The sequence below is a fragment of the Tachypleus tridentatus genome, chromosome 7 (assembly GCF_004210375.1).
Source record: "Tachypleus tridentatus isolate NWPU-2018 chromosome 7, ASM421037v1, whole genome shotgun sequence".
NCBI lineage: Eukaryota > Metazoa > Arthropoda > Merostomata > Xiphosura > Limulidae > Tachypleus > Tachypleus tridentatus.
In genome coordinates, this window is record NC_134831.1 from 86,637,847 (window position 1) to 86,664,123 (window position 26,277).

Here is a 26,277-nt window from a genome sequence, read left to right on the forward strand (position 1 = left end):
ACTTTGCAGTGAAAGAGTTAATGACTGAAGTTGGTTTTTCTGACAGTCTCTCAAACATATACATTAATCGATAATCCACAGGTAACACACCGTTTAACAAACATGTGCTCTGCTCTTAACGCCGTATACAGCTTGTTAGACTTAAAACTATTTAATAAAGTGCTAAATATTTCACGTCTTTTAATTTCCCACTTTAGCACCGTATGTGTGTATATCACGGATCCAAAATGCAGCTAGTAGATTATGATATTCAAAAAGGACTTTAAAAAAAGGCCCCAATTTTGCTATACTTGATTTAAAAGTTAATTGACACTTTTCGAGAACTCGCCGAAAGTTTAATTGCACTCAAAAAGTTAAACTTCAAAGTAAAACAGAAATTTACATAAACCGCCAACCAACATAATACAGTAGCCACTGTTAATCTCGCTCAGAGATGTCACAACAAATACCTTGCTGAACTCAAAGTTGTTAACTGTTAATGTAGTGGCTTCATATCAAATACCCTAATGAAATCAAAGTTGTTAACTGTTCATTTAGCGGTGTCATAACAAATACCCTAAAGAAGCCATAGTTACAACGGTAACACGTACCATGATGAAGAAAGATACTTAAGTTATGCAAGAATAACAAATATTGTATGAAAGCAGAATACTTCAGTAATACTATGCAAGATAATCAATTATGCAACTTAAACAAATACTAAAGCATTTTACGCTGAACAGTGTTTCAAAATTTCAGTGAGCATTGGACTTTTGATACTTGTTAGCACAATGTTATTAGCAACCCCATTATGTCTTACAGATACAATTTTCTTGGCTGTGGAAATTCATTACAATTACACCTCCATGTCAAACCTGTGTTATAGTTATTAGTAACAAGTATTCAGGTTCATTCATGAAGTAAGCAAAAATAAAGTATAACATTAAACCAATCTTTAAGTAGAATTTTACCAAAACATTCTCTAATTGAAATTGATACTCAAGACTCTACAATTTGATCTTTAGCTATATTTAACTGTTGTGAAATGTATCTATTGTGTGATTGGAAAAAAAAAAACTGAGCCAGGCTGGCACAGATACTTATGTACATTTCTGTATTTTTGAACTTTACACCATCACTGACATCATTGTTAGATATGACTGGACATGCACTGGACATCAGCAGCTGAACTTATCAGAAGAAAACAAATACGACTACACATTGTAGAAAATGTAGGTGAGGAAGTGGTAATTGTTTATGTTTACAAAATGTCTTTATGGATTTTGTAGAAAGTAGCAGCTTATAAGTCACTTACTTTAAGTGTAAACCAAACCTTTACTCAAAGATAAACAATCATTAACAGTATTTTGTATTTATGGCAAAAGCTACTGAAACTACCTGCCACAATCTTTAATTTTGAGCTACTTATTAGAGAGAAGATAGCAAACCACTACTTCTCCCACCTCCTGTGCTAAGGGATTCACTGCTTCTTTTGTAACACACCCACAGGTTAAAGAACAGGAGACACCTTGTGGTATTGTAATGGATTTGATTTGATTGAAACACAGGAAGAAAGATTACTAGTAACTTGTAGTATAAGTTATTACATACTCATGCAGAAAGTAAACTAAATATACATCCTTATGCATACATGAAGTCAGACAGATGCTTCAGATATTTTGTCACTTCTGGATGATGATAACTATTTAAACACCCTTGAAAGAGGTACAGATAGTCCTGAAGTACATTCCTATCTTGGTGTCTTCTTGTGTCTGTTAACCAGTTTGAAGGATTATTCAGTTTCACTTTATTTATTTTCACCATGAAACTTCAGTTCATTCTTTAACTCTGTCAGAATGCGAAATATGTTCCAAAGTGATGCACTTGTTTCAAAGTTCCTGTAAAAATTAAATAAATTGAAAGACAAAGTAACTGAATAATTCTATATCCAGAGTCTAACACATTACCCTAAAACAAAACAATCCCATCAAAGATAAGAATAATGAAATTACTGAGACTTTAAAAAAAAAAACATAAACCATGAAGCTACGAAGCTGAATAGATAAAATGGTCCCAGAAATATCAGTTTTTGTTACAAGTTACTTTTTATTATGCTGAAAATATGTTCTGAGCCAATATGTTACTTGTAACCAGAAATTATGTTATGTAGCTACCAAATAATGCTTAATAACTAAACAACTACATATTATTTGAAATTTCATTCTTAATTAAGACTATAACTGACTTTATTAAAACCAGTATATGAAAAACAGTTTTGTATTTGGGTATCACTTACTGCTAAGTTTAGTGCTGCTGTTATTTGTTGCCATGAGATTTTAGTCTTCTTTGACCAAAAATGCATCTACGAGATTATTTGTTTTGTACTTACAAAGAGTGTTAAACTTTAACTGTATCTTATGTGGGCTTATTACACTTGTATAATTCAAATGATCAAATAAAGGACTTAAAATGTTTTCCTTAACTTATGTAAGCAGGTACTAGTGTTACTATCAGAAAAGTTAACTGTGGCTAGTGTAAAAGAAATTGGAGTTGTGATGGGAAAGTAACATAATTTTCCTTTCCAGGATAAATTTATAAAGGCCACAAAAAAAAGTGGAACAAGTGTGTAAATGTGTAGACAACTCTTTTATGCTGCTTTCAAGAAGGTTCACAAAAAAAGGTGGAACAAGTGTGCGTGAATGTGTAGACAATTCTTATACACTACTTTCAAGAATGAATGTGTAGACAATTCTTATACACTACTTTCAAGAATGTTCACAAAAAAAGTGGAACAAGTGCGTGAACGTGTAGACAATTCTTATACACGACTTTCAAGAAGGTTTACAAAAAAAGGTGGAACAAGTGCGTCAACGTGTAGACAATTCTTATACACTACTTTCAAGAAGGTGAAAGGTGGAACAAGTGCGTACGTGTAGACAATTCTTATACACTACTTTCAAGAAGGTTTACAAAAAAGGTGGAACAAGTGCGTGAACGTGTAGACAATCCTTATACACGACTTTCAAGAAGGTTTACAAAAAAAGGTGGAACAAGTGCGTGAACGTGTAGACAATTCTTATACACGACTTTCAAGAAGGTTTACAAAAAAAGGTGGAACAAGTGCAAACAATTTTTACAATAAAACACTGTTTCATACAAGGAAATGAAATGTGTACCTATGTTTAACCAGTTCAAACATCTTTTGAAAGGAAGAAAATACTGATGAGAGAATTATTAAAAGTCAGTTATGTGGATGAACCATGTATTTTGAAAATGGAAAAACCAGGATTAAAGAGCACATTCTCTTTAAACAAGAAGCAACTGGAAACAGAGTTTATTAAATGTTTTGATTTTTTAAAATATTCAAGAGAATAGTGTACAAGGGAAAAAATTCAAAGAATTCAAGTCTACCGATATATTACGAATAACCTTCCAACTACTCCTGAAGAGAATGATGCATCTAGAAAATTTTGTTTTCTCCATGACAAGAGTAACATCTACAAGAAAATGAAGACAAAGAACCCGCCCCCCACTAGTACAGAGGTAAGTCTACAGATGTACAATGCTAAATTAAGGATTCGATTCGTCTCGTTTGGCTCAGCAGATAGCTCAATGTGGCTTTCCTAAAAGAAAACACACATGCACAAAGAACCTTCCAATAGTAAGTTGAATGAAATGTGTGTCAAGAATTTTACAGGAGGAAGAATGTAAAGCTGTCACAAAGTAATTCTATTTTATTATTGGTAAGTCATCTAATTATTAGATTCAAAGAGGTCTGGGAACTAGAAGGTTACAGAATAAGGATGTACAGTCGTTTTTTACCAAAACACAGTTTTACTTATCCATAGAAAACAAAACAAAAACAACAACAATAAAAAAAACATGTAATTCACCACCTAATGTCAATAATAATAAACTTAGAGAATGTGATGAAATGTGGTATTTTACCAGTTTTCTATTGAGTAACTGGCAGAATAACAGGAGGTTCACCAGGAAATGTACTGTAGAGCAAAATTCTAAATTCTCTGACCTTGACTGAAGTTGAAGCAAAGAGAGAGATTGGCTTCAAGTAAAATCTTTATCTCAAACATTCATTAAACAGTCAAAGACAATAACAAGTGTATCACTTAGGTGTCTTTACTGGAAAGCTTAAATATCAATTATATTTGTAGCAAAATATAATCATATCTGTGGTCATTACTGATGGTACAGACTCAAAAAAAACAACAACATGGAAGCATATATGAAAAATATTGCCATTCTTTTTAGGGTTAACATTACTTTATAAAAGTACAACATGAATACCAATACAAAGGAACATTTTTTATACATAAACTATATTAATGAATATAATCAAACATCAAGCACACCCTCTACATTCGTACACTCAATTACACAACCCCCTTCAAACATGTGGTCAGCTATCGGTCAGTTACCTCTTTCTTTCTTTGTGAACCTGACAGAGACAGAATAAGGTCAAAAAGTTGTTTGCCCCTCTACATAAAAATTTTCTTAACCCATACCAGCCGTTTTTAAATATATAAAAATACATCATGTTTTACTTGAAAGGAATTCTTCCTAAAAACAACCAAGCTGATTGTTGTCTTAAATTAAAGCTACACAAATAACATATTGAAAAAGGTTTTAAAAAATGTATATTAAACAAGGCTGTAGGAAATGTTTCAACACCCAGACAAACAGTAAGTTTTAGCGTTATTAACTGAAGACAGGGCCCAACATGGCCAGGTGGGTTAAGGCGTTCGACTTGTAACCTGAGGGTCATGGGTTTGAATCCCAGTTGCACCAAATATGCTCACCCTTTCAGCTATGGGAGCATTATAAAGTGATGGTCAATCCCACTATTCTTTGGTAAAAGAGTAGCCCAATAGTTGGCAGTGGGTGGTAATGACCAGCTGACTTCCCTCTAGTCTCATACTGCTAAATTAGGGATGGCTAGCACAGGTAGTCCTTGAGTAGCTTTGTGCGAAATTCAAAACAAACAAACTGAAGACAGAACAGAATGACAGAAAGTTGCAGGCCTGTTACCTTAGGTATAAATATGCAAGTTTCAATACTTTATAAAAAACAAAAAAGACAAAAATGATCTTGAATGTCATTTTCATTATCTTAATAATTTTCACGCGTTCAGTATTTATTAACAAAAGAAGTTGCATTGTTTTATCTTAAGAATATGACACTTAGAAAATCTACAGAAATATACTGTTACTTCATGCACTTGACTACTGTGAATATAAATTAATAGAGCTTATTTACGTTCAGTGAAGTTTCCTTGCTGTTATGTTTTTAGATCTGTAGAAAACAAATGTGGTATGTATAAGTTAACAACAGTATAGAGGACAACACAAGGAGTACCAAATAACAACAAATGATGACTTACAATATCTGCTAGAGAGGTCATCTCTTACTATGTACTGATCTATGAGACTGGAACCTCTTTGTACCATCTGCAGCTTTGTCAATATCCTGTAAACAGATCAAAATCTTATGTTATCTAGATTCTAATCTCTTAATGTAAAGGATCTGTCATTAAACGTAACAATACAGAAATACCTAAATTATAAAAACAATAAACAAAGTCCCGTACTTGTGGACATAACATGGAGAAAAAGCTACACAAGAGAAATAAATTAATTTATTTCACAAAAATTTGATGATACATCCATTAACTTCTTTATAAAGTACTTGTGTTGGTAAAATCTTGATAAATCCATTAACTTCTTTATAAAGTACTTGTGTTGATAGAAACTTGATAAATCTCTTAACTTCTTTGTAAAGTACCTGTGTTGGTAAGATCTTGATAAATCTCTTAACTTTATCTACTATCCTGAAGTCTACAGGTAAAATGTCCAACTGAACAAAACTTTATGTTTGAGGAGAAACATTTATCAGAACAATAATTGAAAGCTAATGTTCTAATTTTCTTTGACTGAAAATGTATTTCTGACAGGTACTTCCCTCCTCTCACAAGATTATGTATTTTAATATAGTGCTGCCCTCTACACACAATGTTGTCTTTACACATGCCACATATTTTCTGCTCCCTCTTATTGAAATCAAATGATTCCAACATTTCTCTCTTTTAAATCATCATGCATCACTCATCTACCAATAAAAGCATGACTCCCTCTATATGTCTCTACTGAACTATCACTTCAAAGCTTGGCGGAAGACATAAGCACTGAAGGAAAGTGGGTGGAATGGTGGGAAGAGTTAGCAGAAGGAAGTACCAATTGGAAATATATTTTCAGTCAAGGAAAGTTATAACTCCTGATACAGTACTTCCCTCCCTTCTAAAACCCATCCACGGGGTACTGACATCCATGTGGGGAATAGGATGAGGACTCGACTCCCAGTCAGTGGGTTAACTGCAATTTGACACCTCACTCCCTTGTGAGTGTATATTGCATACTGAAGAATAGCATATCATCTACACCTGCAAAACACCACCACTCTACTCTGCAATGAATGGTTACAGCCGTCTTTGTATGGAATCCATTCAGGAGAGTGCCTCTATGGTAGACAACCCTGGTGGCTTGGAATTATAAAGTAATAAGATCTTCCATTCTCCACAAGAAGAAATGGGAGTGAGAAAGTGGTAGAAAGTCCAGAGGAATGTTATCACCTAAGACAGTGCAATGGGATACAATGAAACCCTAATATGAAAAGTGGACCATACTGATTTATTTAATACAAGGCATTGCAGGGATGGGCAGCTTTTCCCTTCTGCTCTACCCATGCAGTTCATCCATCCATCTGTAATGGGAAAGTTTATGAAGCAATTACATTGCAAGTTTATTCACATACAAGTGATTTTATGGAACACCCCATTTCAATTGTGAGCATTGCAAAGTCATGGAAGGTAAAGCATGAGTCAACATGGTTGTATAGTGGGGATGTCAAGTTGAAGAACAGATGGTCAGGCACCACTCACCACAGAATGGGATCCATATAATGAGTAAGTAAAGCAAGGGTTCCTGAAAGAAAAATAGGAATATAAACTTACCTGCTTAAAGTTGCACTGAAGCCTGAAGAATGGGTGCAGGTGGAAGACAAAAACCCAACAAAGAAGAAACTGCGATATGGTGCGATAAGTAATGGGAGATGAATGTATTTGATGTAGTCCACATGCCTGACTGTAGGATTTCATGGCTGATGAAGATGATATGTGAGGGAAAAAGTGAAGTATTAAATCTGATGTGAAAACATCGGGAACAAATTCTGGGAGGAAGCCAAGTCAGAATAAGTCAATCAAATAAAATGTCAAACCCAACTAGTGACGGTAGAAGGGGAAAGATCCCAAACAGAGGAAGATTTCAGAGTAATAAAGAGTCGGTAACAGGTACCGTGGAAGAAAGCTGTTTGGGTAGTATAACATAAAAGTCTATCTGGATTGAAACAACAAATGAGATGAGAAATATAAGAAAGAGAAACAGGCAAAAGGAGAGTTACCCTCCATATCATGTGAGGTCTTTGGGAGGAATAAAGGAGAATACATGTAGGGTGGTAAAACATATGTGAAACATCAATGATAAACAAATCTGTCCCTTGACATCCACAGTCTAAGGGGAGAAGGAAATACATTTTAAGAGAATGATGGAACATAAGGAAAGTGGCTGAAACAAAGGTAAATTGTGGGAATGGAGGACCACATTAATATTCCAGTCTGGAGGAATAAACCATAAGGGGGGATGACAAACCTGGAAGGAACACGTTAACATGGTAAGGACAGGAGAGCAAATACTCAATTATATCAGAAAAATCAAAGGTACAGAATAAGGCAGCCCAATAACCTGAGGATGATGAGATTGAAGACACATGGTTGAAAATCCACATAAGAAACTCTAACACTCTAGTCACAGTAGGTTGGTCAGTAGGGAATACTGGAGTTACATTTTCCATTTGGGTTGATACACCTCCATTGAAGAAGGATGTCTGGGATGAGCTAAACAGAAAGCTACTTGATATACTCACCAAGGACTAGAGAAAAGCCAAATGTAAAGACAAAGGAGGTGAATGGCTGGATGTAGAAAGTGTGACCAAAGTTAATGAAGAAGGAAGGGATACAAAGGTTGTGATACTGGAGGGAAAAATTGCAGTTGTTGTAATTGTGGAAACTACAGCTGAGGTAGCCAATAAGGAGTGATGAGAAGTACTTGACAGAGTGGTATGGATGAGAGAGATTACCTGGTGAAAAAATCAGATAAGAAGAAAAACACAAAGGAATTTATGGTATCAATCCTAGTTAAAGGCATTCACAGCTAAAGCCCAAGGCTGAGATGCTGGGGACTAAAAGAGGGCTAACTTGTGATTGAAGTAGGTAGCATGCCCAATCTACGTGGGGAAAATGAAAACCCCACCAATTACAAAGCCACCAGAAAATGAAGGGATCTAAAGATCACTCCATCAGATATATTTGATTGGGGCATGAAAGGCAATTTGCTAAGAGATTGAAAGCACCTGGAATGTAACACACAAGATTAATGTGATCTATTCAGGTCCAATATTGTTGATCCAACATTTTAAAACAGGGATCTCTTGACCACGTGTCCCTTTGCTGATTGATATGAGCTACCATTGTAGAATTGTCAGAAAGAATCACCAACAGACATTGTCTGGTGAGAGGAAGCAAGCATGTTTATATGCGTGTGTGTGTGTGTGTTTTTCTTATAGCAAAGCCACAATTTGCTACCTGTTGTGTTCATTGAAGGGGATTGAACCTTTGATGTTAGCAGGGGACAAAAGGAAGTGAGTTATTTAAAGTCCAATGGAGTGCAAAAAAGCTCAAGAACTTTGATATGCAAAGACCTTTTGATCTAAAGCCTTCTACAGCCCTGAAGGAATGCATCTGTGAAAATATGTAATTCTGGATAAGGAGAAGGAAGTGGGACATTCACCAACATAAGGATCTTGTCCAACCATCAAAAGAGATTGTTAATCAAGCTAGAAGTAAGTATAAAGGGAATTGACAAGGGATCCCAAGAAGGTTCTATTGATTATGAAAAGCCTAACGAAGGGGTCACCTATGTGCATGACAAAGTAAGACTAGTGACATCACTGAAGACCACGTCCCCCCAAACGACAGAACCTTACAAGCAGAAAGTGAGAGAGCTGAAAGAGCATGATGAACTAACAGTTCCATGGAATGAAGCTGCAGGGGAAAAGGTTGGACCTGGATGATTGGTGTTGAAAAAGACACCCAAGTGGATGTGATATTGGGTAGGCTGAAGAAAGGACATCTTTAATATGATTAAACAGCCCATCTGAGCAGTCACTAGAAGAAGCTGATGGGTATGGTTACCAAACTTCAGTTTGGAAGGAGCTAAAAGAAGCCAATAATCCATATAATGGCTCAATCACAACTCCAAAGCATGAAGATAATAAATAAAAGCTCTGACCTCTTGACAAAAAACATAAGGGGCAGAAGCAAACTTGAAGAGTATGGAACAAAACACCATGTGATGGACGAACTGAAGATATCAACGAGACCATGGGGATATAGGGATGTGGAGATAAACACTGGTGACATCAATACTGGGCCCAGAGAAAATGCCCACTGTCAGGTAAGAAACAGTAAAATGGGACAGTTGAACAAAGTAATTGAGGAAAGACGAATTGATGATAGGCTTCAAGTCCTGGTTTTCTTAGGAACAAAAAGAGTCTTGAATAAAACTAGGTGAAAGATATATAACAGATTCAATGTCCTGCTGAGATAATAGTTTCTGAACCACCTCCAACAGACACTGGCTGGTCATGGGATTCCAATATGGAGGAAAGAAAATGGGTATAGGAGACATTGGAGGAAGGAAAAAAATGGGATTATGAATCCTTCCAATAAAACTTGAAGACCTTAATGTTCCATGTTGAAAGGATGCCAGTAGTGAAGAAAATTGGTAAGCCAAGCTCTCACCAGATTAGAATCCACCAGGTGATGTGATGTGCATTGTCAAAGAATGCGATGAGATGAGTACCTCAAAAAGAAGGAACAAGTAAGTGTTGGGAAAAAAGAGGGAGAAGAAATGGTAATAAGTGCTGTAATGGGCTCTGACCGAGACATAACAGACTGTTGTTGTACTGCTGCAGTTCATGATTCAAAAAGACTCAGAAATTGTGTCCAATATGTATTACCATAGAAGTGGGCCATATGTAAACACCTAAGATAAGATGATGGTAAACATGTATGAGTTAAGGTTGCATCACAGTCTAGACGGTCCCAACAACAGAGAAACCACGTATGCAGAGCCAGAGCCGAAGACGACAAATGAGCCAACATAGAATAAAGAAGGGACAGGATATCCCCCAAAATCCCTCAGGGTTTTGATGAAAAGCTTAAGAGAGGATATGGGTGGTTGAGAGATAATGTAAAAAAGTTGTGAAGGTAGAACAAAGGCAGGAAAGTTGGGCATGTGTAAATTAATAAAACAATCTGTACTGAATTGTGAAACATACTGAAACAAATGTTCTTTGTAAAGAACAAATTTTATTACATACAAAGTACAAACAATTAACAAATATATCAGAATATACACTATAAATTAGGTGTATATCATCTCTGTAATTCATTAACTAAATAATATTACAAATGGAAGCATGATTAAAAACTGGCTGATAGCATAGTAAGCAATACTGTTAACATTAAAAAGAATCAATTTTGATGTACTGTACCACTTGAAAAAGCAGTAAGAAAACTAGGTTTAAAACAAGTTGTTCCTATGCCAACACAGTTGAATAACAAAATGGACATCTAATTTATAAAAAAAAATATGGCATTAATGCAACATGTTTTCCTGTGTGTTGTGTATGTTTTCTAAGTATAACAAGATCATATGGGCTTTTTATAGAAATATTTCTTTGCACAATATTTTAACATTATATCTCTGTCTGCTTAATACATGCATACTTTACATAATAATTTCTGTTGTTTAAATGGGTTTATGCTGTATTTATGTGTGTGTGTATATGTTTATATTCTCTCTGAATTCTACACATTATATGTTAGTGTAGTACTGTCTTATTAGTAAACAAAACAAACATTAATGGACTAAAAAGTCTACAATAACAAACAGATGTTCTGATACATGAACATAGCAATAAGGGTGTTTACCTCTTCTGGTTTAAACCACTGAGATAACAAAAACAATAAATGTTCCGCTACAAGAAGTAGAGCAAAAAAAAGTCCTCCAACTGCACCAATTTGTCGATACCTGTGGAAGAGGGAAGAAATAATAGTTTTTATACCAACGTAAACTTAACGTCAGATAACAATACAATGGAAGCACTTTTTTTCTACTATATAAAACCTTATATGCTAATACTAGTAAAAATTGGTCCTTAACTTTTGGAAATATACATTACTTGGTGTGTTTTGATACAAAATAGATGAAATCAACTTAATTATAAAAACAACAACATTTAACCTACATAGTAAACTAATAAATACATTTCATACCATTCTAACCAACAATATCTTTTTCAGTATCATAATAATTTTGGAAACTATCCAAATAACAAGACACGAGATTCTTATTCCCCTTTATTATTATACTGGAACATGAGTTGCTTGTAACTGTTTACTATCCAATTGGTACATGAGTTGCTTGTAACTGTTTACTATTCAACTGGTACATGAGTTGCTTGTAACTGTTTACTATTCAACTGGAACATGAGCTGTTTGTGTAACTGTTTACTATTCAACTGGAACATGAGCTGTTTGTGTTACTGTTTACTATTCAACTGGAACATGAGTTGTTTGTGTTACTGTTTACTATTCAACTGGAACATGAGTTGTTTGTGCAAGTGTTCACTATTTAACTGGAACATGAGCTGTTTGTATAACTGTTTACTATTTAACTGGAACATGAGCTGTTTGTGTAACTGTTCACTATTTAACTGGAACATGAGCTGTTTGTGTAACTGTTCACTATTTAACTGGAACATGAGCTGTTTGTGTAACTGTTCACTATTTAACTGGAACATGAGCTGTTTGTGTAACTGTTTACTATTCAACTGGAACATGAGCTGTTTGTGTAACTGTTTACTATTCAACTGGAACATGAGCTGTTTGTGTAACTGTTTACTATTCAACTGGAACATGAGCTGTTTGTGTAAGTGTTTACTATTCAACTGGAACATGAGCTGTTTGTGTAAGTGTTTACTATTCAACTGGAACATGAGCTGTTTGTGTAAGTGTTTACTATTCAACTGGAACATGAGCTGTTTGTGTAACTGTTTACTATTTAACTGGAACATGAGCTGTTTGTGTAACTGTTCACTATTTAACTGGAACATGAGCTGTTTGTGTAACTGTTTACTATTCAACTGGAACATGAGCTGTTTGTGTAAGTGTTTACTATTCAACTGGAACATGAGCTGTTTGTGTAACTGTTTACTATTCAACTGGAACATGAGCTGTTTGTGTAACTGTTTACTATTCAACTGGAACATGAGCTGTTTGTGTAACTGTTTACTATTCAACTGGAACATGAGCTGTTTGTGTAACTGTTTAATATTCAACTGGTACATGAGCTGCTTGTGTAACTGTTCACTATTCAACTGGTACATGAACTGTTTGTAACTCTCTATTTATTCAATCATAAGATGAGAAAATATGAATAGAATGTGCTCTGATGAATCACTTATTTCACACCTTTTCATTATAGTCAACAATAATGACTGACTTGTGACAAAACAGAAAGTGTTAGGACTTTACTTTTAAAGGAACCAATACCTAAAATTGTGCACAGTGGAATACAGTATAAAACTTACAATTTATTTACTTGGTAGTTTTCCAATAGCCATAACCAATACTGTAGTAATGTTCAGTATGATAAATATGGGAAGGTATTTTTATTCAAATAGTATCACATTGCTTTGTATAAATAACAATAGTGTAAGCACAGAGGAAGGTGATTGCATAATGCTAAAGGTACTGAAAAATGTTCAGTATAATTCATAAAAAGTATTTGACATGTTTATTTATTATATTTTCAAGCTGGAAAATCTTAGCTGCACTCTCTAGAAATATGAAGAACAGTTTCTATTAAAAGGAGCACATACCAGCTAAGTTTAGTACCAAGACTGTGCACAGGGTCTTGTATGATTCTGTTGTACACTACTTCAGTACGAGATGCAATATCCTTCCACTGGTATGCTTCTTTAATTTTCTGATGAGCAACCCATGGAGGTACCACTTTTCCAACTTTTCGATCATGTATAGCTTGATTAAGACCTGCCACGAGACCTAATTTACAGAAAACAAATTTTAAAGTTAAGATACTGAACTAGGCTACAACAATATTTAGTTCAGATGTAACTTTAGGCTTAGTCATACAAAACAACACTGATGTGAAATATACAATGTTTCATTTTAATAATATAAAACTGATTTCTTTTTAAAGCTTGCTCTGTCCTCTCATACTTTATTTGGAGTATTATGTTACAGTATGGAAGGGAAAAATGTTTTTGTTGAAAACAATGAATTTTTTATTGCTGTTAGGCCTTTGTATTAAGCCTTTTTTCCACTAGTTCATATTAGCTTAAGTGACTGCTTGAATTGGTAAAAACATTTGCTAAAAAAATTTAAAAAACAGTGAATATAAACAGGATTTAAAATTATTACATGTATCAAATGAAACTTTTAGGTTTAAAATCTTCAAATAATTGGTTTGTTTAAAACTTGAGTTATTTTTATTGTATTCCAGTGATAGAAAACTGTGAAGCTGTGTATATTAATTTTGAAATTAAGGACAACAATATAGTTTTGTAAAATAGTATAGGAAAATTTTAAGACAGTGTAAGAGGACAAAAAACAGAAAATAAAATGTATCACAACAAATATTTTCCACATTTCAAAGCTGTAAGTTCATATAAATATCACATACAGAAAACATTTTCTTTGCAGATGCTACCTGTGGAAAGAAATTCTGAAATTTCAAACCACTTCATCCAATGGCTTTCTTTTTTAAACCATTCAATGTAACAAACCACACAATGGTTGCACAGGTTTGATGTACCTGGGTATTACATAGTTAAATACAACTTTGAGGTAATCTAGCAATCTGTATTTCAGTTTGGCCTAATAAGGTGTGTAAAGCCAAAGGTTTTTACAATGCAAGTTTAATGTAATTTCACTAATGTTGGCCACTCTCATTTTTGATTTTCAAAAATATGTATAGATACAGATGTACTAGTCAAGTATTTTCCAATATGTATAGATACAGATGTACTCATCAAGTATTTTCCAATATGTATAGATACAGATGTACTAGTCAAGTATTTTCAAAACTTTGTATAGATACAGATGTACTAGTCAAGTATTTTCCAATATGTATAGATACAGATGTACTCGTCAAGTATTTTCCAATATGTATAGATACAGATGTACTAGTCAAGTATTTTCCAATATGTATAGATACAGATGTACTAGTCAAGTATTTACAAAACTCTGTATAGATACAGATGTACTAGTCAAGTATTTTCAAAACTTTGTATTCATACAGATGTACTAGTCAAGTATTTTCCAATATGTATAGATACAGATGTACTAGTCAAGTATTTTCCAATATGTATAGATACAGATGTACTAGTCAAGTATTTTCCAATATGTATAGATACAGATGTACTAGTCAAGTATTTTCCAATATGTATAGATACAGATGTACTAGTTAAGTATTTTCCAAACTTTTGTCATCACTCTAGGTACTAAACATGATTTCATGTGCCATTTTTTTTTAGATAAGGAAAAGTTATGTGATTAGATATAATACACAGATACATATTAAAACATTATATGTATTGTAGTAATTAATTATTATTTTCATTAATAAAAAAAATATCTAAACACTTAACTGTGCATTATTGTGCCCCTTCACAGATCATTTATGCCTCCCTGAGATGAGGGTGGAGTGCCCCACTCTACGGGAAATATTGTACTAGCTGATATGGATGCTATGAAAATGAAACAGACAGTATAGTTTGTTCACCACAGGGTTAGTTTTAATGACTCTTTATTGCTGCAGGGCAAAACAAGTAATGGACTTCATGGAAAGTTAGTTTATCTTGCATCCTTTATTTACAGAAATGTTAAGGTATTTTTGGGCACCTATTCTATACCACCAAATACTCAGGTTAACCTTTCATACTTACTCAGTTTTCTAGAGGTTTACGACCGTTTTGTATTATCTGATTTATTTCTGAATACAAAAGCTAATTATGAGTGAGAAAAAAACAATTACTTACCAGCTACACTAGGTTCTGTCAACCACACCAGGTCTGGTGGTAAAACCTCAGGTACTCCCCCCACTTTAGTACTTACTACCTGCAAACTAGACAAGAAACTAAATAATATTTTTCAAATTATATTTACTGATTACCATATTGCACAACATATATTTTTATTTTGGTCATTATGCCATAATTAATGCACACAACGAAAATTTTAATTTAGATTTTAAAAAAATGCTGCACTGACTGCACAATTTTTATAAACTATCATTAGCTTCAGAAAAAGAAAAAAAGCAACATACATGCTTAATAACTTTATACTAGATTCTTTAGTCAAGAACTGTAACTGAGCCATAAGTAAACTAAAAACAAATATCCAGCAACCGCTAATATCAGAGCTTCACCGAGTTAAAATAATTCATGTCACTTAGTGGATAAGAGAGTATTCATTGCTTAATTAACTATTTATATAATTTTTACGTCATCATTTTACATGAAATATTCTCAACTTATTATATTCCTTTCTTGGACTTAGTCTTGTTCTATTTGGTCCTTCAACAAGGTATTTTATTTATGATAAAAATATGATCTCCTTTCACTTTAATAAAGGTTTCATTTATCATCACACTGACCTACTATGATACAAAATAATACTGTTTGCATGATTTAGTTAGAGAAAATGTGAAGAATGATTTTTTTTTTCATTAAACCAGGGATTTGGTTCCCAACATATGACCCACCCGAGTAATCAGATCATTTTCTGGGATCATGTTCATATGAAGGAGAAGATCATTTTACTGATGTAATCATGTTAGGTTCAGAAGAGTTCTTGTACATAAAGATATGTTTCTGTTTTACTGTGTTCAGTTTTGAGACTTGAAAACTGCCACTTAAAAAGCAATGTTAGTGAAGCATGGTGGGTAATGTTTTAGTTATTTGACTTTTTTGGCCTCAATATTTGAAACGTATTTAAGTGCTGATTTGTGCACATAACTCTTGCTAAATACATTGACGGATGTTCCCGTTTTAAATGATGACATATAACAGAAATGTTAAGGCACAAACCATGTACATAAGCAAGGTAAACATTTCAATATAATAATACAAAACTAAGTATAAAAAATAATATTAAAAATATGTTGAAAGTGCTATAATTTCATTGGGTTTCCATGCATATGCCTAGCAAACATTTGTGATCCCACATATTTTTACTTTCTTTAGGACAATTATAAATTCTTCATTACCTTGTCTGTCACAAGAATAACAGAGTACTTGTAGTTGCATAAAGAATGATTTACCATTAAAATTTAATTCTCAACAAACTCTTTGTCTCAGTTAAATACTGTAAACTAAGATTAAACTTTCCACGTCAGTGTACTGAGTCCTCTGGACTTTTATCTAGTATCGAATTAATTATGATTCACTAGAATTGTTTCATCATCTTTGAGCACATGGAGGGAAAAGCATATTATCATTATATATTATCATTATATTATCATTACTTGAGTAAAAGAAAGAACTCTTTCAAGAACTATTACAAAGATTTCATAATACCATACCACATTAATCTCTAACAAATGTTTCTTGATATCATACAAAATTAATCTCTTACAAAGGTTTCTTAATATCATACCATATTAATCTCTTACAAAAGTTTTTTAATACCATACCACATTAATTTCTTACAAAAGTTTTTTAATAACATACCACATTAATTTCTTACAAAAGTTTTTTAATAACATACCACGTTAATCTCTTACACAGGTTTCTTAATATCATACCATATAAATATCTTACACAGGTTTCATAATACCATACCACATTAATCTCTTACAAAGGTTTCTTAATATCATACCATATAAATCTCTTACACAGGTTTCTTAATATCATACCATATAAATGTCTTACACAGGTTTCTTAATATCATACCATATTAATATCTTACACAGGTTTCTTAATATCATACCACATTAATATCTTACACAGGTTTCTTAATATCATACCACATTAATATCTTACACAGGTTTCTTAATATCATACCACATTAATATCTTACACAGGTTTCTTAATATCATACCACATTAATATCTTACACAGGTTTCTTAATATCATACCACATTAATATCTTACACGTTTCTTAATATCATACCACATTAATCTCTTACACAGGTTTCTTAATATCATACCACATTAATCTCTTACACAGGTTTCTTAATATCATACCACATTAATCTCTTACACAGGTTTCTTAATACCATACCACATTAATATCTTACACAGGTTTCTTAATATCATACCAAATTAATCTTTTACAAAGGTTTCTTAATATCATACCACATTAATATCTTACACAGGTTTCTTAATACCATACCACATTAATCTCTTACACAGGTTTCTTAATATCATACCATATTAATCTCTCACAAAGGTTTCTTAATATCATACCACATTAATCTGTTACAAAGGTTTCTTAATATCATACCACATTAATCTCTTACAAAGGTTTCTTAATATCATACCACATTAATCTCTTAAAGGTTTCTTTATATCATACCATGTAAATCTCTTACACAGGTTTCTTAATATCATACCACATTAATATCTTACACAGGTTTCTCAATATCATACCACATTAATATCTTACACAGGTTTCTTAATATCATACCACATTAATATCTTACACAGGTTTCTTAATATCATACCACATTAATATCGTACACAGGTTTCTTAATATCATACCACATTAATCTCTTACAAAGGTTTCTTAATATCATACCACATTAATCTGTTACAAAGGTTTCTTAATATCATACCACATTAATCTCATACAAAGGTTTTTTAATATCATACCACATTAATCTCTTACACAGGTTTCTCAATATCATACCACGTTAATCTCTTAAAGGTTTCTTAATATCATACCACGTTAATCTCTTAAAGGTTTCTTAATATAATACCACATTAATCTCTTACAAAGGTTTCTTGATATCATACCACATTAATCTTAATTCTAAAATTTAGTTAAGAATCTATTTGATCTTAGTTTTTAAGAAACCATATTGGACAAACACTAAAATGATAATTTCTGTTCAAATATGTATATTCATCTAAACATTTAAATGGTTAAATCACACTTCAATAAAAACAATGTTATTTTCTTGGTAGACTTTACATTGTAACTTGTGGTTGCACTAACTGAGAGAAAGAGAAGATTTATTCTGAAATGGAAAAAATAACGTGTTCTAATTTTTGTTAATATTACAAAATTTATTATAAGCCAAATGTATACTTTCTGTTGTCACAGTTATAACCATACTGCTAGTAGTAACAGTCAATTTATTAACTTGAGACTCAGAACTAAGAGGAAAGTTATTCAGTTATTTTTTAATCAGTTGGCAAGTCCCTGCTTTACTTAACATTCTAATGTTTTCTTTGTTTTTAGGCCTCTGTAGACAGTTTGAACTGTGTTCTGTACATTTAATACGAGTATTTAAATGAAATAAAAATAAAGATATTTGAACACATGCTGCATAGTAACATATGTTATTCCATAATATGTAAATAGCACTGTGTCTGAGCTAAGACATTCTATAATAACTTACCCACATGCTGCAGCTTCAACTATAGACATACAGAAAGCTTCTGTCAATGAAGCATTCAAAAAGATGTCCCCACAAACCAAAACCTATACCAAAAGATTGCACATTATTCAACATATCTTGTAATAAGAATTTACAGTGGAAAATATGCTTTTGATACAAGTTACATATTCCTTTATTCACATCAGGAAACAAACTTAATATTTCTTTTTAAGAGTTTTTGAGTGCTGGAACAGACCTTTGGTTGATTAAAAAAAAACCTTCTGAAATTTTGTTCTCTTCTAAATCATGAACAATTTTTATTTATCTTTTGGCTAGAGCTTTCCTACATTGAGAAACCAGTGCCACATGGCTGAAACCTATAGTTTAAAAGACTAGCCTAAATGTACATTGGGATCTAAGTGGTATTTAGATATCATATCATGGCCACATGTGGATGTACTACAATTTAATTTATATTTGTGCTTCATCTGCATAAATTCATACCATTATACACTACTAGATAGAAAACCACACTTCTGTTACTGCAATGATTCTAAACGTAGGACATACAAGTATAGATTTCCAACTTTCTTTTCTTGACCCACAGTCTTTGGCCAAAAGTTTATTTAGCAGCTTATAGAATCAGCTACATGGTCTACAAGTTAACAGACAACATAACCAGAAGAAAGCCTGGTTCACAATAACTTGGGATACCAAACGCTATAAATTTGTGAAATTAAAATACAAAATATTTTCATACATTCAGGGTACACTCCCCTTTATGATGGCCATAAACAATGTTTTTATATAGAAAGAGATGAATGCTGACATCTTTTCCATCTTCTATGCTAATCCAGCTTATCCTTTTAGATTTTTAAATGCCTAACATGATTATTTGGAGCACTTGGCAACAGGCATGAGATAATTTTTGTGCCCTTCATGTAATGAGTTAGTCATCCCATTCACACATAAAAGTTAATCAAACTTTACACAATGATTCTTATCTTGCTCCAAATTTTTAAAGTAAATAAACTGATTCTTTCCTAATGCAAAGAAAACTTTGGTTCTCGTAATTTGGTGTGCCACTTTTCACATTCTAATGCATTATTTGTTGTCAGATCTTCAATTTAATTATCTTAACAATTTTAACCCTTTCAAAACTGTTTTGTTGACTTTTAATGGTAGGTCTTGTTCTTAGAAAGATGTTTATCATTCTGTGAAAAGCAATAAATCACAGTGAGAGTTCATATATGATTCTCCCACAGATTAAGTAAACAAAACAATAACAATTCATATAGTTTGAGCCTCCAAGTGTAAGTCCCTGAGAAAATTCTATTTACTTTTGTTAAAATATACATAAAAATATTCAAAACATATGCATAAAAACCAGGAAATTTATAACTCAGTTTATGTAATGAGGTCAGTTTACACTTAGATATCACATTTTAGTAACCCCTCTTTTTTGGTTGTCACATAACTTTCAAATATGTATTTTAGAACACCAAAAATACATTACATACTAGGAAAGAATGTTTCATAACTACTGGCTTTCTAACTAACCTATAAGTGTGTCAAAAAATCTTTGCACTGACAGAAGCAACAATTCTACTCACACATTTCTTGTCAACTGTGATCTTTAACATTAAATGTAAACAAATGGCCTTAAGATTCATGTACACCATAACAGCCTCTTTTATTGGTTATAAACAAGCCTATCAGATGGGTACAGTGATTTTAATAATTGACACAAAAGAGATGAGAAAAATTTATTGATATCTCAACAAATCAGGAATGTAGAATGTTCAGCTTTATTAGCAGTATGTGTATTTTGAGTTTCTAACTGTTTGTACACCTCAGCTGTTTATTTATGACATTAGAAAATTCTAAGAGGGAAAAAATCAGAGCTGTACATGTCAGGTGACATAGAAGAGTGAAGATTGAAAATTCTTTTTTATATTTTAATTTCTATAATCTTAAAATTTGAATTATATGCTACGTTTGATGCCAAGTGTAACACTGATAACAAAGTTGTTTAATAACATTTTGCATATAACTTTTCAAAAGATCTGACATACACGCTTCAATTTTGTTGTATTCATAGGGTTAATGGTATCAAACAGCAAAGGACAGGAAAGAGATGTTATTTTAATCACCACAGAACTGTAATTTTGTTCCTAGTATCCCATTTTTTTTCTGGTTCTTATCCAACAACACATGCTTCAAATATTTAGAAATTATTCAATCCACATTTGACCTGATAAACTGGTTTTAAAGTTTAAAAAATAAGTTCACCAACACTTAATAATAAAACCATTTTGCACACTTACATCTCTCACTTTACTGTGATCAACAAAACCTAACATTGTAACACGATCTTGAAGCTGGTGGCGTTCTCGCACCTCTTCTAACACTATCCTTTTAGACCCTTCTCCACCTGTACATATGATTAGGTAACTGTTTATACCCTTGTGGTTCAATATCTTTTAATCTCTTAGCAACAAAAGTATGTACACAGAAAGTTTTTAAATTTGGTTTAACTTAATGTAGGACAAATTAAAAACATCAGAATGACAATTCAAAAGTTACACAAGTAAACATGAAAGCCAACATTATTACTGAAGAACTAATAACAGCCTCCATGTAGCTAGGATCATAAGTTTTGTTAATACATTTATATACATACATAGCATACAAATCCTAAAGTTTGTATACTAACTTGAAATTTGAGACAGTGTGTCAATAAGTTTGTTGATTTATTGATGAGAAATGTAATGATTTAACATTGAGTTGCTGCCAAAAAACAGTGATTCGCTACTGAATTACTGATAGAATGGTACTGACTCACTACTGAATTACTGATAGAATGGTACTGACTCACTACTGAATTACTGATAAAATGGTACTGACTCACTACTGAATTACTGATAAAATGGTACTGACTCACTACTGATTTACTGATGATAAAGGTACTGATTTATTACTAATTTATTAATTATAAAGATACAAGTTAAAAAATATAAAAAAGTATTCTAATTAGATATTAAGGAATGCAAGATTATGGTTGAAGATTAATGTTCTTAATAAGAATGCTAACATACCTATGAGGAAATTAACTTGTGGATAGTTTTTACACAAAATAGGTATAACCCCTGCTAGAAAATCCACTCCTTTTCGGTACACAAGCCTACTGATAACCACAATGGTCACTTGAAAAGAAGATTATAAAAAAATGCCTTTTTTTAATTGTTGAAACAATTCTGCAAAACAAAAATCAATTTTACTAAAATGCTCAATTTTTTTAAAACTAAATATAGTGAAAGATATGTTTTACCTTTAAATCAGATGATGGATGTAACAGTACCACTGATTACGTTTTTATCGATGCTGGAAATACCTCACAACAAAACAAACAGACAAGTGCTATCACAGCTTTAAAGTTTGAGATACCAATTTAATATCTAATATAAACAGGGTTTAATAGTCATAAATACAACAATTGTAATTGCATTTTTGTTCATACCTTTATCTGGGTTTCTCTTGCTAGGATCAGGAGTAAATATAGTTGTGTCAACTGCGTTAGGAATAACAGACACTAATGATGGTCTCACCTTAGCTCTCAACACTGTATTCTCCTTTCTAGTGAAAAAAACAAAAAAATACTTCATTAACATTGACAACTTATCCGTGGGGTGATGGTCGTTTTGAAAAATTCCTTTAATTTGAAATATGAAATGTTGTTTATAAAATATGCAAAAGTCTAGTTTAAGGATTTTTTGAAATATTTGATTTTAAGTTCCTCCTTAAGTGAGATGCAAGAGAAATGTAACTATTTCAATACATAGCTAAAACCCATTTCACAAACTTTAATGTGTTAATGCTTAAACAATTAACATGAATTTCTTCAAGCTTTTATTGAGAGACACACCTGTTACTTGTCTTAAAAATACAATAACACACGGTTAAAAGTTTACATTCCATGTTTTATTTTGTTTTGCCTTAAAGTAGAGAAAACAAGCATTTATTTTCACATGTTTGTTATGCAGATAGTTTCTTATGTAAATGTAATTGCCAGGTAAAACTGAATTGCAAAACAGTCTTTTAATTCTTACCTACTAACTTTCATGGTTTTAAAACTGTACAGAATTCACACAGACTTTAGAAAAGAAAATGTCAGGACCATGACTTAAAAACAGTTGATTTCCAGTACTGAAATTTCTAGAACTAATGTACCAAGAGTTTCCAGGACTTGAAGTAATTGTGTAAACACTGAACATAGAAGCTATAACACTAATACACTCATAGACTATTACTGAATATCACAAACAACAAGATATCTTTTACCAAGCTCTATGTTAGTTTAAGTAATTTTTATACATCTTGACACATATAAGCAACAGATAAATTATAAATACTTATAAACTTAGAAACAAATATATATAAATACATAATTAGATATTACTGTGAACAATGTTTTGTTTTTATGTGTATCTAACTTATATTATTGCTTGATTAAACATTTTATATTAAAATTAACTGGCTTGTCAATAATTTTGGAGAAAGATTTACTAAAATATCTGATTTAAATTGTATACATTAGCACCATTTGGTGAGATATATAGCATAATATGTGAAGTTTTGGAAGCCTTATAGTCTCTTCAAGGAGTCAGTTATTAGAGAAATAATTTGACTGTTTGGCCTAGAAACTGAGTTGTTAGGCCTGAGTTTGGTATCAAAGAAATAAGTATGTAGCCTAAAAACTTGAAAGTTAGGCCTAATTTAATTAAAACATTAAACAAATAAATGTATAGATTATTAATTTAGTTAGAAACTTATTAGCCTACTGTTCAATATCTCCTGATGTGCAAGTGAATGATGGATAAAAAATATGATAAGAACAGTTACCTTTATTTTCATCTTTTAACCTTTGACAATATTAAATCATATTTATTTATCTATAATTATTAACTTCCAATCATTTAGGGTTTTGTTTTCTGTTTTGGACACTCCATTGGATTTGCTACCTGCTAGTACAGCGGTAAATCTATGGATTTACCATGCTAAAATTAGGGGTTCAGTGCTCCTCTGTGAGCTCAGCAGATAGTCTGATGTGTCTTTGCTATAAGAAAACACATAAACCATTGGATTTGATTTTCAGAGTGGACTCTACCTGAATTCTATGAATTATTTCCTCTGATTCGATAGTAATAAAGACTTGAAAGTACAGAACACATTAAAGCCTAATTTATTTGTTAACTGGAATCTTACAAGATATTAAACTGGTTATGAGGACTTGAACATTTCTGCAACTTTTGTTTTGACAAAATTTCAAGTCCATTTGTTTTGAACTTCACATAAAACTACATGAGGAAAATCAGCATAAGTTGTCTCTAATTTAGCAGTGTAAGACTAAGGTCATCATCACCCACTGTCAACTCTTGGGCAATTCTTATATCAACTAATAGTGGGATTGACTAAAACATATAATACCCTGAGGCTGAAATGGCAAACATTTTGGGTGTGATGTGGAATCAAACTCATGACCCTCAGATTGTGAGTCGAGTGTTCTAACCACCTATTTGTGCCTGAGCCTGAAAACATTCCAAGCTTTATCCTTAATAATGAATATAACCTTTATCTTAGATAACCACAATAACTGTAGCTAAGAAGGCACTACTAGCAACTTCATGTCATGATCAACAATAATGAGATGGTCAACCTGAAAATGAAAGAGTAAAACTGGACAAAAAAGGTTATTCAGCAGACTGAAGAACAAATTACATCGTTCAGTTAACACTTACCCAACATGTGACACACAGATAACATGATTACACAGAGTCAAGGCCATCTGAAGTAGTTTATTGGTAATTATAGCACTGGCATCAGCAAACCCAAACAACGAGTGATCGGTGAACACAGTTTTGATTCCCATAGTGTTGGCATGAAATACTGACTCAAGGCTAGGGCAGAAAAAGCCTGTATGATATAGAGATGGAAAACAAAAAAAGTAAAAATAAACCAATTTCTCCAAATATGTCATTCTTTAATTTTGTTGCAAGTTTTAGTATAGTTAAATGCTACATTTATTTTGACCTTTAACAAAATCCCTAACTTATCAATACTTATTCTTTTCGTGAACATCTGGGTTTCATAACTCCCAGTTTTTTTTTGTTTTTTATCATTACAAGTCACGTTTCTCAGTTTATCTATAAAACCAAACTGCCAGTGTCCATGTTCTATTTTGTTGTATTTCAAATTCATGAAAATGTTGTGGCAAAATGATTTAAATAATGACAAATGGTTAAACTAACATTATTATCAGTTGTTTAGTAATAAACTGAGGTTTCTTACTTTCTTTAGTTTAGTATAAACCAAAATAAAAAGAACTTTTCCATAATTCTGTTGTTTAATACTAATATGAATATAGGTATACTTGACTGAAATGTAGTTTTATTTCTTTTAGTCATTTTATAAGAACCCATGAGTGAAAGGAAAGGAGAAAGTATTATAATGTCAACCAAGTTGCGTGTCATATCAAGTGTTGAAGAGGGCTTTCACTGGCTCGGCTGGGATATAGCACACAGCATTGGTATAGGTGCTATATATTTCAGTAATTTTCATGTATAGCAACTATTATGATGTAAATATCGTTTGTGCAATATTCTGCTTTTAAGTTTTCTTTAAGCCTACCTTTCTTAATTTCTGTGGGGCAAATGCCTCTTAGGAGCTTGCAAAGCATAATTATAATTAATTTTGTCTTCAGACATTATATTAGGCCTATTGTATTTCTGAAGTCTTAAGGTATGTATAATTAATTATATTCATGCATTGTAAAATTATAAAAGGTGTTCTCACTGTAATAACTGTTGTTGTAACAAATGATGCATATAAATAGTATTCCATGTACTACTGTACTTGTCGTACCCCAGCTGGTCTGAAGAGCTCTGGACCGAGTGAAATGCGTGGTTAGTAATGGATGTGTTGAATATGGTGCAGTAGAAATTGAAATACCATCAATTCACATTCTCCTAATTCATGAAAATCCCTAAGGGACTAGATTATGAATGTAGTGTTAAAAGTATAATTAAGTTTTAACTTTTTCTTTTGGTTTTTCTATATCTCTGTTAGGTGTTACATTCTTATGCTTGAAATAATTCTGTTTCATGTCTCCTCACATCTTACTCTTTGTAATGAACACATCACACTGCTGGCTCTTTGTATAAATGTCATGTTTTTGTGTTATTTTCAATACATCTTGTTCTGTTCAGTTTGTTGATAAGTCTCATACATTATATTTTTATGTGATTTTGAGCCGCCCTAATTTCTTTACAACATTCACTTTCTAATTCTTGCAAACACTCATCTTCCAGTGTTTCTTTCATATCTTATAGTTCTGCAATCCCTTTTTAATTTCTTTCATTAAAAGTACTTGTTATGATTTTACTTTTGAAAAAAAGTCACGTGAAATGCAGTTACTGTG

The 26,277-nt window shown here is 32.3% G+C and overlaps 1 protein-coding gene across 1 annotated transcript; it reads right to left on the minus strand.

The window, feature by feature from the left end:
• Positions 1-1,294: 1,294 nt before the first annotated feature.
• On the minus strand, positions 1,295-26,179 carry LOC143257714 (phosphatidylinositol N-acetylglucosaminyltransferase subunit A-like). The gene is made up of 11 exons (XM_076516749.1): positions 26,128-26,179; positions 24,599-24,773; positions 22,321-22,436; positions 21,899-22,006; positions 21,128-21,234; positions 18,822-18,904; positions 15,235-15,332; positions 13,054-13,237; positions 11,102-11,201; positions 5,378-5,463; positions 1,295-1,877 (listed from the first exon to the last, which is right to left on the minus strand). The coding sequence occupies exons 1-10, from the start codon at positions 26,177-26,179 to the stop codon at positions 5,395-5,397; spliced, it is 1,092 nt and encodes a 363-aa protein (XP_076372864.1). The 3' UTR covers positions 1,295-1,877; positions 5,378-5,394.
• Between the last annotated feature and the right edge of the window lie 98 nt (positions 26,180-26,277).

What these genes read in the sequence shown, in the direction of transcription:
- LOC143257714 (XM_076516749.1), bottom strand. Translation starts at nt 26,179, where the DNA reads ATGAAAGAAACACTGGAAGATGAGTGTTTGCAAGAATTAGAAAGTGAA. An exon ending in AGAATTAGAAAGTGAATGTT is followed by an intron (nt 24,774 to 26,127) that starts GTAAAGAAATTA and finishes TATATCATACAG; the next exon opens with GCTTTTTCTGCCCTAGCCTT. An exon ending in ACAAGTTAATTTCCTCATAG is followed by an intron (nt 21,235 to 21,898) that starts GTATGTTAGCAT and finishes TCATATGTACAG; the next exon opens with GTGGAGAAGGGTCTAAAAGG.